The following is a 19,317-nucleotide window of genomic DNA, read 5'->3' on the forward strand; positions in this document are numbered from 1 at the left end:
AGGCCTGCAACTAACTCAGAATATTTTTAATTAAAATATTTTGGTCAATGTGTTGCACCAAATTAAGTCTTTCAGGACAGCTTTAATACTGGAAATAGTGTGGTTAGAATATTTAATGAGTTGTGTTCAATTAAGATTAACAGGTTGTGTGTGCTGACTATACAGTATTTGCATGTGACCATTTTGAATTTTACCTCATAAATGTATCTCCTTATTTTGAACTTTAGAAGTATTTGCCTTAATAACTGTCTGGCAGGCAAATTTTAATTCAGTTAAAGTTTTGTCCTCAAGTAACTTTTTTGCTTCCAGTCTTGTAGTAACAAGCAAATAGATTTTGAAACATGTATGCTTTTTCTGTTCTCTTCTTCCAGAAAAAGCCCCAAATAGGTCAAGTGACATTTAAATGTTTACAGATAAACAGTTACATCAAAAGAGCCAGCATGAACATTTGTTGTCTCTACCTCTATTTCTAATTCGGAGTTTTATAAAGGAATGTGAGCAATACTGAATTAAAGTGTGTTTATTTTATAGGCTTTCACTTCATCAAAAAGCTTTTATAAAATAATATATATAAATGTTTCAACCTCGAACCATGTTATGGGGCTGGAAATAAAAGCAATGACTAGAAAATGTATCCTACGATTGTGGTTCAATTATGTAATTCAATGTAACAAATGGAATTTTTACCTTAATGGTTTTTTTCCCTCTTGGGGCTGTCCTTTTGTTGCTGGCTTGTATGTTGTATGGTGAGATCTTTACTGCACGACTTCTCTAGGCCGGCCATCATTCCATGAGTCACTTCATTGGGGCTCTGAAAAAACACAAGCCTTGCTACTAACAGTTTAGTGTACTGTACCTTTCAAAGTTATCTGTCACTGGGTCTATATCTGAATTTACTAGACAACATCATACAAGTAATCTGTGTAAATGTTGTGTTTTGCAGAAACGATTTATTCTTCCTCTTTTAAATATAGGACGAATACATCTTTACTTTTGTTTTAAAGTCCGTATGAAAAACTCCTATGTTTGCTACTGTAGGTATGATGATATTCTGATCAATGGACTTCCAGATTGGCGACAGCCTGTATTCTACTACAGGCGGGTGAGAAAATTGAGCAATGCTGAGCTGGCATTACTCTTGTTCATTATTCTCACCGTGGGTCATTATGCTGTGGTTTGGTCAATCTACCTGGAAAAACAACTGGTAAGTTTGGGTAATAAATCAAATGTTTTACTATCCTTAATTCTATATGGCACTTCAAGCATTTCTTTTCAACCCATAAATTTTACAATATTTCTATATGTATGTACTTTCTAATCATTGTACATTCGATATTTAGTATTTGGTGGTATAGAGGTGGTCCCTGCAGTATGAGCATCCACCATGTGGACAGCTCATACTTGCCCTTTCACGTTATATAAATTTGACCTCCCGTTGGAACCAACCCCTACCTGCCACAAATTCTTCATCATAATCTCCCCCCCTTGCTGCTTTGGAGATTTTAAATCACTGTAAGCACTTAGAGCCTTTTCTCGTGTTTTCCAAATAAGAACCATATGCACCTGTTCCACCAACTCTCCAGCAAATTTGACTTAAAGGCAAAGGAGATTGAGATTTCGCTCCTTTGCAACTTGCAGACTTGCCTCTATTTCTGAGTCAAGAGGAACCCGTGAAAGAGAGGAACACCCATTTATACACGCGGCCTTTGAGTTTAAAAACTTTATGAAGGCCCAAATATCTAGAGAATTGGTTATCAAGAGGCTTCTCCCCGCTGAGGATTAGAGGGTAGAAACCATGTTCTCTTGATTTTTACTCTCCAAAGAGAAATTTATTTTTTAGTGTGAGAATTATTTTAGAAAATTTTGTGACACAGGTTTTTATGTAATGCACATATACCTTAAAATAAGGTCATATTTAAATTGTATATTATTCCATAACTTTGGAGATCAGTTTATTAAAATTTTTTATATTTCTTTAGTCTAATATACTATATAGTTTACCAAGCAATGGACTTTTGTTTGTATGTTAAAAGATAATCAAACATCTATCAGTATTCATGAATTAGCGTCTGTTTGCTCTTTCTTTTTGAAGTGACATTATTAAAGTTGGATGAATAAGAAAAAGTAAGTTGAATGCTTTCTCTGCTTAGAAAAGTTTGATTGCTATGGAGATGCATATGACTGACAGTGCTGAACTTCATGTGTGTTTAAGGGCTGGATACCATGGCAACAGTTATTGTTAAAGATTGATGATTTTACTTAATCATGTTGGACCCTACATATATTTGCATAATGTTCCTCCATAATGTTTACCCTTCACAGAAGATTCTTGATAACATTTGAAGAATACATGCTAATGATAACCTGTAACCGTAATTCTTTTTACATTAAGGATGAACTGCTTAGTAGAAAAAAGAGAGAAAAGAAAAAAAAGACAGGCAGCAAGAGTGTGGATGCATCAAAACTCAGTGCTTCTGAAAAAAATGAAAGGTGGGAGCATTCCTAACTATTTTATAATTTGAAACTATTTTCAATTAAGTTTTGGACATAAGTATAATTTAAAGTCATATATATTCATTTCAGATGTGCCAGCATTGATATCTGTAGTAGGTTTATTATCAAACACTAATGATGTGCCTTAGTTTATGAAACAAGTAATTTTCAAGCAAAATTTACAGATTTCCCCCCATGTTAAGCTTTAATATGTATGTTTAAATAAAATAACCCCCAAATTCTTAGAGCTTGAAATTTTTACAATACAAGGTATTGGTAGAAGAATTTGTCACTTTAGTATTTAACTCTGACATGACACTATGTAGAGAAGCAGTGATAGGCAGTCCGTAGGCTCCAAACGACCCAACATTTCTTCTATTGATCCACAGAAAGAAATAAAGGGTTTAAATAGCTGGCACAGCAGGGCATGGGCTGCATCAGTGTGGGGTGGAGATCAGAGCCTATTCTGATGACATCAGTGAGGGATGCTTCTGTGAGGAGCAAACGACATTAACTTTTATGTGTTGGTTTGTTTATGGTGCAGTCCTCATCTGGGTGTCAGCACTTGGGGACAGTCTGATGGTGCCTCGTCTTTTCTAGCTGCAATAATCACAAGGTTTTAAGAAATTCATGTGATGAAAAGTTCAGGTTAGAAGGAGGACTTTGAGTTTTCTTTTTTATGTTCATGATTTGCCTAGCAGCTGCTTTTCCTAAAGCCTTAACTTGCATTTTCGTATTTGCTATAGCTACTGCATTTTTGTAACTACTACCTTTTATCATAGAATAACAGATTAAATGATAACCATCATCTGTATTTCACTCAATAATTTCTTTTTGTTTTTTTGTCAAAGTGGGAATTAGAATAAAGAATTCATGATCTTTATAAATATAATTCGTCTCACAACTTTGTACATTGTGGTATTTTAAAGTTTGTATTCTTTTCCTTCAGATTGCTGACAAAACCACAATGGCATGATTTGCTTCCATGCAAGCTGGGAATTTGGTTCTGCCTTACCCTAAAATCATTGCCTCATCTAATCCAGGTAAAATACTTTCATATAATATTAGATGCTTTCATTTTCATTATTCATGAAATAATTTATGCCTGGTGTCTGCTGTCTGAATGCTGATACACAGTGCATGATTCATAATGTTGATTGAATTGAGTACTATCTCCATAACTGTAAACCTGATTTAGAATAGTTCTAAACTTATTTAGGTACTTATATCTATAACACTCCTCTTATATTGCTGAAAAAGGAATAACAATAGTATCTTTAGGACAGGCAAAAAAAAAAACAACAATAAAAGATTAATCTACTGCTAAAATTGAAGGCATGTCCAGTAAAAAGAACAAGACTCAAGTAGCTTGTCCTCCATTCCTCTGATAGCATTTAAATACATAGTGTAAAAACTTTGCATGAATATCCACCAATTTATTCAGAAAGATATCTTGCTTTCCATTTTATTTGCAAATTTAAGTGGTATAAAGAAAATGATGTATATTGGCACTCAAAGTGTCTGTTTCTGTTTAATCTTAATGATCAACAACTAAGTGTGGGAATGTATCATTTATATGGCAGATTATCCTAAGTTTTGTACAATTAGCACATCAAATTATATTTTATTATGGTTTTGATTATTTTAATTACTGTACCTGGTTAGAAATTTAAAAATCCCAACTCACAAACATATTTAAAGGAAATGTTTTATATATATATGTGTGTTTAGCTTGTAGTGGTATAAAACATGAATTTCTTTGAGATTATAATTTTGAGGAGAAATGCCTTATTTCAGAAAATAAATGTTTATATAGAGGCAGATACCTTTTACCAAGTTCTACCATTTTTTACCATACATTGAGAGCTGTTTTTCCTAATCCTTTAAGGAAGTACTTTTGGGTAAGGCATTGGACTGCTAATTTAAAGATTGACAGTTCAAAACCACCAGGAGCAAAGAAGAGGCAGTTTGCTCCTGAAAAATGTATAGTCTAAGAAACCCTGTATGAGGGTGGGTTTTGTTGTTGCTCTGTTTTGTCATGGTGAAAAATTTATATTTGAAGGAAAATCATTAATGTGCTCTCTTTGACCTTTGAGAAATTACTTACCAATTCTTCCATCAAAATTGTTAACTTTCATAGTTATTGCTTATAGAGTCTTGTATTTTCTTTACAGTTAATAGATAAAGATTGAAATCGTTGAGTAATTCAATAGCTTATGTTTTTAAGTTACTTAACATGTATATGTGAATTAAAAACCCACAATGCTGTGTCTGCAAAACGTAATGAGACAGAGGGAAAGTATACTCATTATAGTCATATGTTTATGAAATGATGTGGTAGAAAAGTATTTTTAGGGTGGATTTTGTTATAAGTGGTTATTTCTTGTCAGCTTTAGAATTTGTGCAATAAGTATAATGATATAGACAACTTAACAAGTATACTCATAAGGCAGTATGAATAGTATATTACGTAGAATGTCAATATTAATTGCTTCTTTATAATCTGAATGAGTACTTTGAAGTAAAGTTTATTTTGTAAAGTTGACACTTTTGCACATTAGCATTACAGGCTGATGTGAAAATAGGATCAATATATTATGATACCTTAGATTTAGTGTTTATTATTCTACATGATCTACCTGTGTTTATCTAGATGGAATATGTTAAGTGATTATTTTGCCTCATAATAAATTTGTAAACTATACCCAAAACTCTTTATGTTCTTTAAATTGTATTTTTCTTAAACTGCTTGAGCCAGGTTTGTTTGTTTGTTTGCTTTGGTTCTGGTTTTTGAAAGTTTTACTGACTTGAGGGTTCCTGGTGTCTTTCATATTTGAGGTGCTAAGAATAGGACTTTTTAAGTCAAATTTTATAAAATGAATTTTTAAGTTTTATTTTACTTACCTCTTTTTAAAATTGCTCTCTAAGAATAAAATAAAATACTTTTCCTTTATAAAGCAAATGTTCTGTGTGGCTTAATACCCATTTGGGTAACATCTGATGGGCATTTTTGAGTATGGTTGTGGCCCCATATGGTGTTTTTGTTGCTATTTTTTAAGAGAAAGCAGCTCTCTTTTTGTGTATTACTTCACCCTAATGGTTTTAAAGACCCCAGGCCTCCAGAGTTAATGAAGCATGGGGCTCTAGGGCACATCCCAATTCCCACAAACTCTCTTCCTTAGCCCTCTCTCGGCTTCATTCAGAGGTACAGGCTGCCATCTGCAGCTGCACTTCCAGCCCCTTACCTGCCGCCTGCCCAGTCTCCATGGCCATCTCTCCTTGCACCTAGACATGTGTACAGTTCTGATACTGGGGCTGTTATATCTCCCATCCAGCCCGGCTGCATGCTCGGCAAGGCCAGCCTCTTGTATGAAGTAGATGCAGCTATTAGGCTTGAGAGGGCTCCTTAGATTTTAATACTCTTAAGGTGAAGGATCAGAAAAGACTGAAACCTGCTCTTCATCATAGAGTAGCTCAAGCAAAGGGAAGAAATGAGCCAAATCGGCGAATAGAAAATTTCAAAGCGCAGCTCAAGAAGACAAAGGCAAGTATTATCATGATATGTGCAAAGACTTGAAAAGAACACACTCAGCATATCTTAAACTGAAGGAATTGGGGAAAAATTCAAGCCTCCAGTTGCAATATTGAAAGATTCTCTACAGGAAAAATATTGAATCAGGCAGGAAGCATCAAAAGAAGATGGAAAGAATACAGAGAGTCAATCTACCAAAAAGAACTCATTGACATTCCATCGTTTCAGGAGGTAGTATATGCGCAAGAACCATAGTACTAAGGGAAAGAAGTTCAAGCTGCACTCAAAGCATTAGCCAAAAACAGGGTTGCAGGAATTGGTGGAATACCAATTGAAGTGTTCAACCAGCTAATGAAGCACTAGAAGAACTCACTCATCTATACTAGAAGATTTGGAAGGAATTTGGCTACTTGGCCAATTGACTGGAAGAGATCCTAATTGTACCCATTCAAAAGAAAGATGGCCTAACAGAATGTTCAAATCACAGAACAGTAGCACCAATATCACATGCAAGTAAAATTTTGCTGAAAGTCTTCCAACAACAGTGGCAGTGAGCTGCCAGAGGTTCAGGCTAGATTCAGAAGAGGACTTGCAACAAAGTTTGTCATTGCTGATGTCAGCTGGATCTTGACTGAAAGCAGAGAATACCAGAAAGATATTTACTTGTGTTTTATTTACTATGCCAAGGCTTTCGACTGTCTGGATCATAACAAATTATGGATTACCTTGAGAGGAATGGGAATTCCTAAACACTTTAGTGTGTTCATACAGAACCAGAACTCGGAACTTCTGCATGGTTTAAAATTGTTTGTGTCAGGATTGTATCTTCTAACTATACTTATTCAATCTATATGCTGAGCAAATCATCCAAGAAGCTGACTTATATTAAGAAGGTGGCATCAGGATTGGAGGAAGGCTTGTTAACAACCTGCGGGATGTGGATGATACAACCTGGGTTGCTGAAAGTGAGAAGTACTTTCTGATGAAGATCAAGGATTGCAGTCTTCAGTATGGATGACAACTTACTGTAAAGAAGACCAAAATCCTCACAACTGGACCGATGGGTAACATCATGACACAGAAAAGATTGAAGTTGTGAAGGATATTGCCTTGCTCGGATCCACAATCAGTGCTCATGGAAGAGCAGTTAAGAGATCAAATGTAGCATTTTATTGGGAAATTTTGCTGTAAAAGACCTCTGTAGAGTATTGAAAAGGAAGGGTGTTTACCTTGAGGATAAGGTGTGCCTGACCCAAGCCTTGGCATTTTCAGTGACATCATATGCACATGAAAGCTGAACATTGAATAAGGAAGACCAAAGAAGAATCGATGCATTTGAATTGTATTGCTGGTAAAGAATATTGAAAGTAACATGGACTGCCAAGAAAACAAACAAATATGTCTTGAAAGAAGTACAGGTAGAGTGCTCCTTAGAGCAAGACTGGCAAGAATCTGTCTCATGTACTTTGGACATGCTGTCAGGAGAGACCAGTCCCTGGAGAAGGACATCCATCATGTTTGGTAAAGTAGAGGGGCGGTGAAAAAGAGGAAGGCCCTCAGCAAGATCGATTGATACAGTGGCTGCAACAGTGGGTTCAAACATAGCAACAGTTAAGAGGATCGACCAGGGAGTATTTTCTTCTGTTATACATAGGGTCGCTATGGGTCAAAACCAACTTGATGGCACCTCACAACAACAACAAAACAAAGAATCTAATTTCAGCTTATGAAAAATATTTCTGTATTCAGTGTCTTATTTAAGAAGACCATATATAACTGTCACAAAAGCACCAGTGTTCTAAATAAGATGCATATACGCACATCTCACTATTGATAGATGAGGAATTAATACAAAAGTCACTGCAGACTGAAGAAAAAAAACAGACAGTAAAATCTATCCTTAACTGCTACTATTCAACAGTTTCGAAAAGTTGTATGTTTACCAATAAAAAAAAAATACGTGCACTATTACCATTTGTGGGTGAAAAGGCCCACCTACTATCCATTACATTATTTTGTTAGGGAACACCAGAAAAGCTAATTTTATGTCCTTTTATTTTATGTGGTAAAGTAGAAGGATAGGGCAAAAGAGGAAGAACCTCAAGGAGATGCATTGACATCCTGACATTGAGCCGCACAGGAATAGTTGAGGATGGACATGGCCAGCGAGGATTTCGTTCTGTTGTGCATAAGGTCTCTGTGGTTGGACACCTAACAAAACATATTATGCCTTATGAGAATTTAGCTACAGATTATCGGTTATGGTTATCCACTAAGATTGAGGAAATGGTCCCAAGTTCACTATTTAATACTTAGCAATTAAGATCCTTAAGAAAACTATTTATTGCCTACTAACCTATCCAAAATATTTTCTATCTCCTGTAGTAAATTATAAATAAAATTAAATCAAAACCAAATGCGCTGACACTTAGTTGATTCTGACTTAGAGCAACACTATAAAATACTGTAGAAGGAAATCCAGGGGATTTCCAAGGATACAAATCTTTGGGGGAAGCAGACTGCCTATGGTAGTTACATAATCTCACGTCAACTTGATATATAGAGTGAAGGGGTGGAGTCTAGCCTGTCAATCAGGTCACAGCCTAATGATGCTTCCTTATGTCTGTGGCCTTCTCATGAGGATTCTGGGAACTTCCTCTTTTCCTCCCTGGAGGCGGGACCACACTCTCTCTGCTTTGCATTCCTGTTAACAAGCCACATGGAGCCATGCTGATGGCAGCTAGAGTCCTGGAGTGGAGATGCATCCACTGCCGTTGGATTCATAAGACTCTACACCCACTGGCCTGTGATCTTCTTACATTATGCATCATTGCATGTGACTGCGTGAGTCTGAAGAGTGATTATGGACTAGTATCAGTTTTATGGGCTAATATTGGACTTATGGACTTGATCTGGACTGGGCTGGGATATTCTCTTAATATACAATTACTCTTTGATATAAAGCTCTTTCTTATGCATATACAAGGGAGTACCTCCAAAAACAAAGAATTTTATTTTTCAAAGCTATGTACTTAATTTTTGTTTTTACAAAACAACCATATCACCTTCAAAGTATACTTAATACATTTGTCAAATTACACTTGATACATTTTTCAAAGCTGCTATTCCATTCTTGGAAACATTTTTCAAACTCAGCTGTTTGGATGGCTGGCAGCACCTCCCTCGTTTTTCTCCCCCTCTTCTGTGTTGTCAAACTGCTGTCCTTTTATGTCCCTCTTCATTCACAGAAACAAAAAGAAGTCGCAGAATGAGGTCAGGTGGGTCAGGTGTGCTGTTTTTTGCCAAAAACTGGTGCACTGAGATGGCTGCATGAGCAGGTGCATTGTCGTGGTGGCAAAAACCAGTCCCCCATCTGCCACAAATGAGGCCTTTTTTGGTCATATACTGTTATGCAATCTTTTCAGAACCTGTAAATTTGAAAGCTTTATTAACAGTCTGACCTGGTAGAACAAACTCCAAACGCACTCTGAGTTAACATTGTCATCTATTTGCGAAGTTGATGGCCATCCCGAACGAGGTTTGTCATTAGTTGACATTTCACCTCTTTTGAAACAAGAAAACCACTCATACACTTGAGTTTTTCCAATAGTGCTGTCCTTGTAAGCTGTGTTCAACATCACAACAGTTTCTGTGGCATTTTTCCAGAGCAGGAAACAAAATTTCACAGTCGCACACTATTCTCTTAAATCGCCATCACAAGAAAATGAGGTTTGAGCAAAACTTCTTTTAAGAAAAATTCACTGTGTTCAGAGAAAACCTTCCCAGACAACTCCACTGGGTCCACTAACTCAGAGCGAGTTGCTCAATGCTCGCCTAGTGAGAGAAATGCATACTAAGAAAGCTCCGCTCCACCCAGCACAATTCCGGGGTTTTTGGGGGGTGCCTTCTTGTATGAGTGTCTCTGAATGTGTTTCTCTATTAATGTGGTCCAACACACTGCGCCATCTTTCTTCTTCAGAGCAGCTGATGGGTTCAAACTGCCGACATTTCAGTTAGCAGTCAAATCCTTAGCCATCACGCCACCAGGTTCTTACAGATAGCAATAGTTCTATCAGAACTGGAGGTGTAAAGCTTCCTCTGCTCATATGTTTAGAATAAAGTTTAATAAGTTCAGCAAAAATTTATTTAAACATGTAATCAGTGTAAGGGACTATAGAGATGAATGTACCTTTTGAAGTTCCTAGTCAGGTACAGGTTATAACACATGAATTAAAATAATTGGGATGCAGTGTAGTATATAAGCCACACATGAAGTGTAAACAATGACTTCTGAAGATGCTTAGAACACTTTATTAGATTGACCAAGGAAAACTAACAAGAGGAGCCACTTAAACTGAGTCTTGAAAGATGAATAGACACATACCAGTTAAGTGCCCACTTTGTGTGTACTAGGTAGTGTGCAAAGATAATTTTGTAAGGACCATACTTTCCATATAATCATCCCATCTTAAGGCTGAAAAAGATCTGAGGATCACATTACACAAATGCCCTTGTTTGTTTGTTTTTTAAGATAAAACCAGATCATTACTATCAGATTATATTCCATGTCTCCAAATTCTGAATGTACCCAATCCACTTAGAATTCATATTCTGTCAGATCAGTCTAATATGTTCAACCTATCAAGGATATTTAGACAAAAATACAGTTAATAACAACAGCAAAGTATTTTCATCATGCATATTTGTCAAAGATATATCTATATTTTGAGGACCAGGAGAGTTAAAATACATGATGACTTAAATGGGTAGAAAATACTCAACACAATTCTATCCTCAGATAATGTCAGGTAAGATAGAGGTAGAAGTAGCTGTTTGATAAGATAGCTCTCCTTGATTTTTGACATGGTCCTTATTTACTCTAGAATTTTGCTTTGAAAAAGATATTGGGGGTATCCAATTTCCCACAGATGGGCATTGGGTCCCACTCCGCACCCCCCCTCACTCACAATACTATGATTTTTTTTTTTTGTCTTTTCTTTGACACCTGATACCTGATCCCTTCCACGCCTTATGATCTCACAGGCTGGTGTGCTTCTTCCATGTGGGCTTTATTGTTTCTGAGTTAGATGGGCCCTTGTGTATCTTCCAGCCTATAGGACCCCAGATTCTATATATTTTGACAGCCGGGCACTGTGAGCTTTCTTCACCGCATTTACTTATACACCCGCTTTGTCTTCAGCAATCGTGTAGGGGTAGGTTGGCGTGCTTCTTCCATGTGGGCTTTGTTGTTTCTTAGCTAGATGGCCACCTGTTTATCTTCAAGTCTTTGAGACCCCAGATGCTATATCTTTTGATAGCCGCTTTCTTCACCACTTTTGCTTATGCACCCACTTTGTTCTCAGCAATCGAGTCGGGACAGGCTGGGTATTTATTCCGGCTGTACCTGAGGATGTACACTGGTACAGATAGGAACTGGAGACACGGAATCCAGGACAAATAGACCCCTCAGGCCGAGTGGTGAGAATGGCGATACCGGGAGGGTGGAGGGAAGGTGAGAGAGAAAGGGGGAACAGATTACAAGGATCTACATATAACCTCCTCCCTGAGGGATGGACAGCAGAGAAGGAGACGTCGGATGGTTTAAGATATGACAAAATAATAATAATTTATAAATTATCAAGTGTTCATGGGGGAGGGAGGGGAAAAATGAGTCTGATACCAAGGGTTCAAGTAGAAAGCAAATGTTTTGAGAATGATGATGACAACATATGTACAAATGTGATGGATGTATGGATTGTGATAAGAATTGTACTAGCCCCCAATAAAATGATTTTAAAAAGAAAAAGATATTGGGAGAATTATGAGAATTAGTTGATTTGAAAAGTGAGGTCAAATAACTAAAAACTCTTACACTTGATACATTTTAAATAGTTGATAATGTTAAATGGATATCAAATATTTGCTAAATGTGCAAGTGTCCTGGGATGAAGATACATGGATACTACTATGCTTAGAAAAATGCATACTCTATACAATACATATATACACATAGGCAGTAAAATTTTCAAAAAAGAAACTAATGAAAAATATGGAGAGTGTGAATTGATAAGTAGTTGAAAGAGTAGTTAGTATATGCATAGAGAAATGGAGAAAGTAAAATATAGAACTTAACGTTCTATTTTATTTATAAAGTAAATAAAGTTTTAAAAATGTAGCTCAGAAAGTAAGTGGGATCATGCAGGACACATGGAATGTGAATTAGGATACAAAAGGCTTGGGGGGAGTAGGGGGGGTGCTTGGACTCTCTGGTGAATCCCCTTGACCATAGACCAGAGAGGTGAATAGGCTTGCTAGCATACAGAATTCATTGGAAAGTGCAGGATGGTAGATGTGGTTAGGTTAAAATTTAATTCTTTATAATTTGCTCTCCCTTTTGACCCGTTTCAAAGTTGTTCTAGTATTTAATATTTTATGCTTTCTTTTCGATTGAGATTTTGTGATTGTTTTGTGATTGTTAGCTTTTTGTTTCTCTTTTGTTGTTGTTGTTTTGGGGTATATGAAATCCAGGATGGGCGATTCCATAGAGAAGTAAAGGAATTAATGGTTTCTTAGGGGGATGGCAGGGAAGGTTTAGGGGATATGGGGAGCTGATAACAAGGAGTACAAGAAAGAAGAAAGTGTTCTAAAATCGATTGTGGTAATGACTTCACAACTCTTTTTGATATGATTGAACTATTGTATGCTATGTGGATTATGTGCCCATAAAACTTTTTTTTTTTAAGGGCTTGGACTAGATGCAGAGAGGGGTCTATACATAGCTTCAGGCTAGAATATAATGGTTCCAATAGAAGTAAATAAAACCCCAGCAAAGCTTTGACATTTTGCCAGCTTGCTTCTGTTCTCATAATAGTTTTGAAGGGAATACATCCTCATTTGGAGTGTGACTAAACCAGCCATCTATTGTTGGCTGTGTTCATCCTATAATGCTGTGGAATTTTTGTAATCTCCTAAATACCTGTGCTGGATATTTAAAATCTGATAATTTGTTCTGTAGCCACGAGAAAACAAACAATCGATTAAAGAATTATTGTGAAGAAAAAAAAAAGAATTATTGTGTATAGTTTTAGTGTAATTCTTACAACATTGCTTGTTTTCGTCTTTGTCTCTTTGTGTTGGAGCTTCAGATATTTGGGCCCATAATAATTTAAATTGTTACAACTATCAATTTCTGAAAGAAAACCAGTAAATTCAGGTCATCCTAGGTTATGACTAGTCTCAGTCCTGTTGTTGCTGCTGCTGTTGTGAGGTGTTGTCGAGTAGGTTCCAACTCATGGCAACACTGCACAACAGAAGGAAACACTGCCCAGTCCTGTGCCATCCTCTCACTAGTCGTTATGTTTGACCCTGTTGTTTTAGCCACTAGGCCAACCCCTCTGTGATGGGCTTTCTCTTTTTCACTGACCTTCTGTTCTACTCAGCTTGATGTCCTTTTTGGGGGGACTGATCTCTCCTGATAACAAGTCCAAAATACATAAAATCTCAACATCTTCGCTTCTAAGGCGCATCCTGGATGTACTTCTTACAAGACAGATTTGTTTTTCTGGCTATTCATGGTACATTCACTATTCTTGGCCAGTACCATACTTCACTTGCAGTCATTCTTCTGCAGTCTTCCTGATTCATTGTCCGGCATTTACATGCACATGAGGAAGTTGAAAATGCCATGGCTTGGATCAGGTGCACCTCAGTCCTCAAAGTGACGCACTGCTCTTCAGTACTTTGAAGAGGTCTGTGCAGCAAATTTGCCCAGTGTAATACGTCTTTTGATTCCTTGATTATTGGTGTTGGCTATGGATACAAATAAAATTAAGTCTGTGACAACTTCAATCTTTTCTCCCTTTATCATGATATTGTCTATTGGTACAGTTGTGTGGATTTTAGTTTTCTTTACTAACTAGTTCATATTCCTCTACTTTCTTTTTTAGGTGAATGCTAAAGTTGCAGAATTTATTTGGTTGGTAGTTTATGCTTGATTTTCTGGGCATTCACCATTCACATTTTTTAAAATAACTAACATAGAATTTGTTTAGATGTACATTGCTTAAAGATGGAAAATTTTCACAGCATTAATCCCCAGTCTTAACTATTCTCACAACCAACCAGAACGTAAATGAATACAGTTAGCTAAAAATTATGGCAAGATATTTCTAGAATGAATGTTCCCATCCCTATCAGAAATTATAGGTTGCCTAGGATTGGTGGTTCAGACAAGAGAGGATTCTTCTCAGTGTACTGTTTTAACCTTTTAAAAAATACCTCAGAGATTAAAGGGACTGCTATACTACTTTATAAGCCTATGTTTAAGTGGAAGCATCATCTCTGCTGTGAAGTTTCTCCCTTGGGGACTACAACTGTTGTTAAGCCTGGAGGTCACATTCTTAAAATCAAGACCCTTCTTTTCTAGCCCCATTGTTTCTGCTAGTTGAGAAGCTGTCTGAAACCAAATAAAACTACTTAGCTGCGGTTGAGGTGGAGGGAGTCTCTAAAAGGCCAGGAGGCATTTATAGCAAGTCGAGTTGCCTGCCCTTTCACTCAAAGTTAAACACAGATTTTCTAAGGGATAGGAAGCTTATTTTTACTGCTGTATTTGTCCGGGTGGACTAGAGAAACAAATTCATGGACACTTGTGTGCAAGAGAGAATTTTATATCAAAGAGCCATTGTACGTTAAGAAAATATCCCATACCAGTCCAGATCAAGTCCATAAGTCTGATATTACCACATATGTCGATACAAGTCCATAAATTTCTCTTTAGACTCATGCAGCCATGCGATCACGCTGAATCCAGTCAGATCACAGGCGAGTGGGTGGAAAGTCTTGTGAATCCCGTGGTAGTAGAAGCATCTCAGCACTAGCATGGGTCTTGATGTGGCTCCTCCAGCTCCAGGGCTCTGGCTCCATCAGTGTAGCTCCATGTGGCTTGTCCACAGGAATGTCTCGCAGGGAGTGAGCATGTATCCCACCTCCAGTGAGCTATTTATCTCTGTAGCACCTCCATAGGAGGTCAACCAGCTGTGACCTGATTGACAGGCTAAACTCCACCCCTTCCCTCTTAATAGTCTCACGTTGACACCAGATTATGTAATTACCATAACTGCTCTAAAAAATTACCATAACTGCTGACCTTTTGGCAAGCAGGCCAACACGTAAACACTACACCACCAGGACTCCTACAAATCAGAATTGACTCGATGGCAGTGAATTTTGTTTTTTTGCTTTCTCTTTAGTAAGACCTGGAATGGTGAAGCAATTTCTCCAGAGTTGCACCACCATTTAATGGTAGAAATGAAACTTAAAGCAGATGAAAAGAAATATTCAAATATAAAAAATAAAAGCCAATAAAGAATAAGTGTTCTAACAACCATATTGCTAAAGCTGGACTCATAATCCTTATCAGTAGTATGTTCAGGCTGATAGCCTAATTATTATTAAGATTATAGAAAGATGCTTATAGTTAGTAAGCTGACTTTCGATGTTTCATCTATCTAAATGGAGTAAGGAGTGTTTAGACTTTGCTTTTCATTGAAGATTGCTAATTAGATTAGAAGAAGGGCTCGCTCGCTTCTGGTGTCTGCTTTATAGTTCATGCTAAGGTACAGATAACCTTGACACTTCAATGGCTTAGAAATTGTTCCTAGTTTTTGCTACATGTTCATCATTAGCTGGTGGGAGAAAGGGCCTCTGCTCACCCTAGCACGTTAGATACTCATAACATTGAAGGTGTCACCATCTTGTGGCTACCCCCATCTGCAACATTCAGCCTTCTTGATCACTCTGGCAAGAAAAGAGAGCTAGAAAATTTCAGAAGCTTTACTTTGTTTGCTTTAGAAAAGATATGATATTTTCATCCTCAGCCCATTGGTCAGAACTAGTTCCACGCCCTCAGATAATCTCAAGAGGGCAAGGAAATGTGAGTAAACTATACACTGTTAGGTGGGCTTGACTCTTAAAAGAGTAGTATGTACCAAGTACTTTTCTAGGCCCTGAATATATACGCATTTAAAAAAATTAAAAACAACTTCATGTCCTCATGGAGATTACATAACCTGTGGCTTCTTATGCAGAAATCCATGTTACATGAGTATTCTACTAAGAACACCCATAAGGTATACATTCTTGAAGTGAGGTGTGTTTCTGCTTTGTAAACTGTTCACTGCTTGATGTCTTTGAGCTGTTCAAGAATTTTTTTTTAATTAATTAAGAGAGCTTCTTCGCAAGTAAAAATGTTTACCTTTGTTTACGTTGATAAGGAGTTTAAGCTTCTAAACTGTACAGGGATATCATTGCTGATGTCAAATGGATTTGGGTTGAAAGCAGAAAAATACTAGAAAGATGTATACTTGTGTATTACTATTTATTATGAAAGGCATTTGACTGTGTGGACCATAACAAATGATGGGTAGCATTGAGAAGAATGGGAACTCCAGAAACGTCATTGTGCTTTTGAGGAATCTGCACATGAAATAAAGGAGCAGTCATGCAAAGGGAACAAGGGTTTAAAATCAGGCAGGGTATGCATCAGGGTCGTGCCTTTTTCCATACTTATTCAATGTGTATGCTGAGCAAATCTGAGATGGTGGACTACATGAAGAACGTGACACAGGATTGTATGGAGACTTCTTAAATAAGCTGCGATATGTAGATGATACAACCAAGGAAGACCCGAAGCACTTGCTGATGAAGATCAAAGATTGGAGCCTTCTGTATGGATTGCAACTCAATGTAAAGAAGACCAAAATCCGCACAACCAGCCAATAAACAACATCATGATAAATTGGAAAAAGATTGAGGATGTCGAGGATTTCATTTTGCTTGAATACACAATCAATTTGCCCATGGAAGCAGCAGTCAGGAAATCAACCAAACCTATTACATTAGGCAAATCTCTTGAAAGTGGGGATGAGAAACAGTGTTGAGGATGAAGGTATACATTTTAATTGTCTTATGTACATATGAAAGTTGGACACTGAATGAGGAAGGCTGCAAAAGAATTGATGCATTTCAAGTATAATGCTGGCAAAGAGTATTTGAAAGTAACATTGGCTACCACAAGAAGAATGCTCCTTAGAAATGAGGATGGCAAGACTTTGTCTTATGTATTTTGGACATGTTGTCAGGAGAGACCAGTCCCTGAAAAAGGATGTCATGCTTAGTAAACTAGAAGGTCAGCAAAAAGAAGAAAACCTTCAACTCAAATTGGCATAGTGGCTGCAACAATGGACTCGAACAACAGCAATTGTGAGGATGATGTAGGATTAAGGCTGTGGTTTGTGCTGGTGTACATGGAGTAGGATGATGTAGGACTAGGGCTGTGGTTTGTGCTGGTATATATACATGGAGTAGGATGATGTAGGAGTAAGGCTGTGGTTTATGCTGGTGTACATGGAGTAGGATGATGTAGGACTAGGGCTGTGGTTTGTGCTGGTGTACATGGAGTAGGATGATGTAGGACTAGGATTGGTTTGTGCTGGTGTACATGGAGGAGGAGGATGTAGGACTAGGATTGGTTTGTGCTGGTGTACATGGAGTAGGATGATGTAGGACTAAGGCTGTGGTTTGTACTGGTGTACATGGAGTAGGATAATGTAGGACTAAGGCTGTGGTTTGTGCTGGTGTACATGGAGTAGGATGATGAAGGAGTAGGGCTGTGGTTTGTGCTGGTGTACATGGAGTTGCTATGAGTTGGAACTGACATGACTGCATCTGATAACAACCCCAAAGAATCAGGTGCTCTTCAGTTTATACCATGTCAGAACAACAGCTTTGGCTGCCTCAAAGGACTTAAACTGGGTTCCTTTTCAATGTTTGAGTTTGAAGGGGAAAAAAGGGAGTCTGAAGGTATAAGACCAGGGCTGTAGGGGAACCTGGGGTCAGGTTGATTTTTTTTAGTCATTTTTATTAGGGGCACATACAACTCTTACCGCAATCCATACATACATCAGTTATGTAAAGCACATTTGTACATTCACTGCCCTTATCATTCTCAAAACATTTGTTCTCCACGTAAGCCTCTGGAATCAGCTCATCATTTTCCCCCTCCCTTCCCGCTCTCTCCTCCCTCATGGACCCTTGATAATTTATAAATTATTATTTTGTCATAGCTTACATTGTCCGACGTCTCCCTTCACCCACTTTTCTGTGTTTCATCCCCCAGGGAGGAGGTTATATGTAGATCCTTGTAATCAATTCCCCCTCTCGGCCCCACCCTCCCTCTACCCTCCCGGCATCGCCACCCTCACCACTGGTTCTGGAGGGATCATCTGCCCTGGATTCCCTGTTTCAAGTTCCTGTCTGTACCAGTGTACATCCCCTGGTCTAGCCAGATTTGTAAGGTAGAATTGGGATCATGATAGTGGAGGTGTGGGGGGCGGGGGGAGGAAGCATTCAAGAACTAGAGAAAAGTTGTGTTTCATCGTTACTACACTGCACCCTGACTGGCTCGTCTAATCACCGCGACCCTTCTGTAAGGGGATGTCCAGTTGCCTATAGATGGGCTTTGGTGCTCCACTCCGCACTCCCCCTCGTTCACAATGATATGTTTTTTTGTTCTGATGATGCCTGATACCTGATTCTGGGGTAAGGTGTCTAATGATAGTCTCATAGAACAGTCCTTCCTACCCACAAAGAGTGAGCAGGTGCATTATCATGATAGAGAACATGCTAATGTTTTCTTCTGCACAACTTTCCTAAACTTTTTCATCCCGTTGCATTTTTCAGTTTTCTTAAAATTTCTTCACAATAAGCCCATGTGATCATCTATGCCTTTCAAGAAAACCTATCAAGATTACTCCATTGGATTCCCCCAAACAGTCATTGTAACCTTTTGAGTTAACCTTTCCATGTAGAATTTGACTGGCCTAGCATTTCCTTTTGAAGCCACTCGTTTCAAGTAGACCTTGTTCTCTGGATTGTATTGGTCAACCCAAGACTGTCCACTTTATCATGCATCCCATAAAATTGCCTTCATTAGCTTAATTCATAGTTAAAAGATTGATGGAAAACGGCTCTTTGAGCTAGCAGATCTTTTTGCAACCCTTTTGGCATTCATTGAGCCAAAAGCTTGCTTAAAATGGGAATGCTGAACCATGTATGATCTCAACTTTAGTAGCTGCCACATCAGTGGTAAATCTAGGGTCTTCTTTGTCCATATTCTGGACATCCGCCAGTTTCTTCATTCATTGAAGTTGATAGTCTCCTCTCTTTACTCATCTTTGAGGTTTTCCTGGCCTCCCTTAAAACAAGTTATCCATCTAAAAACTGTTGTTTTATGT

General features: G+C 37.8%; 1 protein-coding gene across 1 annotated transcript in view; it reads left to right on the top strand.

Annotated features, from left to right (window-relative positions):
- The window catches only part of DNAJC1 (DnaJ heat shock protein family (Hsp40) member C1), a 217,616-nt gene that overhangs the window by 86,626 nt on the left and 111,673 nt on the right, over positions 1-19,317 (top strand). The window contains exons 5-7 of the mRNA XM_045300227.1: positions 1,039-1,204; positions 2,393-2,490; positions 3,443-3,536. Coding sequence (XP_045156162.1) covers positions 1,039-1,204; positions 2,393-2,490; positions 3,443-3,536 — 358 coding nt within the window. The remainder of the gene's footprint in view (positions 1-1,038; positions 1,205-2,392; positions 2,491-3,442; positions 3,537-19,317) is intronic.

The sequence above is a fragment of the Echinops telfairi genome, unplaced genomic scaffold (genome assembly GCF_000313985.2).
Source record: "Echinops telfairi isolate 266 unplaced genomic scaffold, ASM31398v2 ScPeMD7_7461;HRSCAF=8499, whole genome shotgun sequence".
NCBI lineage: Eukaryota > Metazoa > Chordata > Mammalia > Afrosoricida > Tenrecidae > Echinops > Echinops telfairi.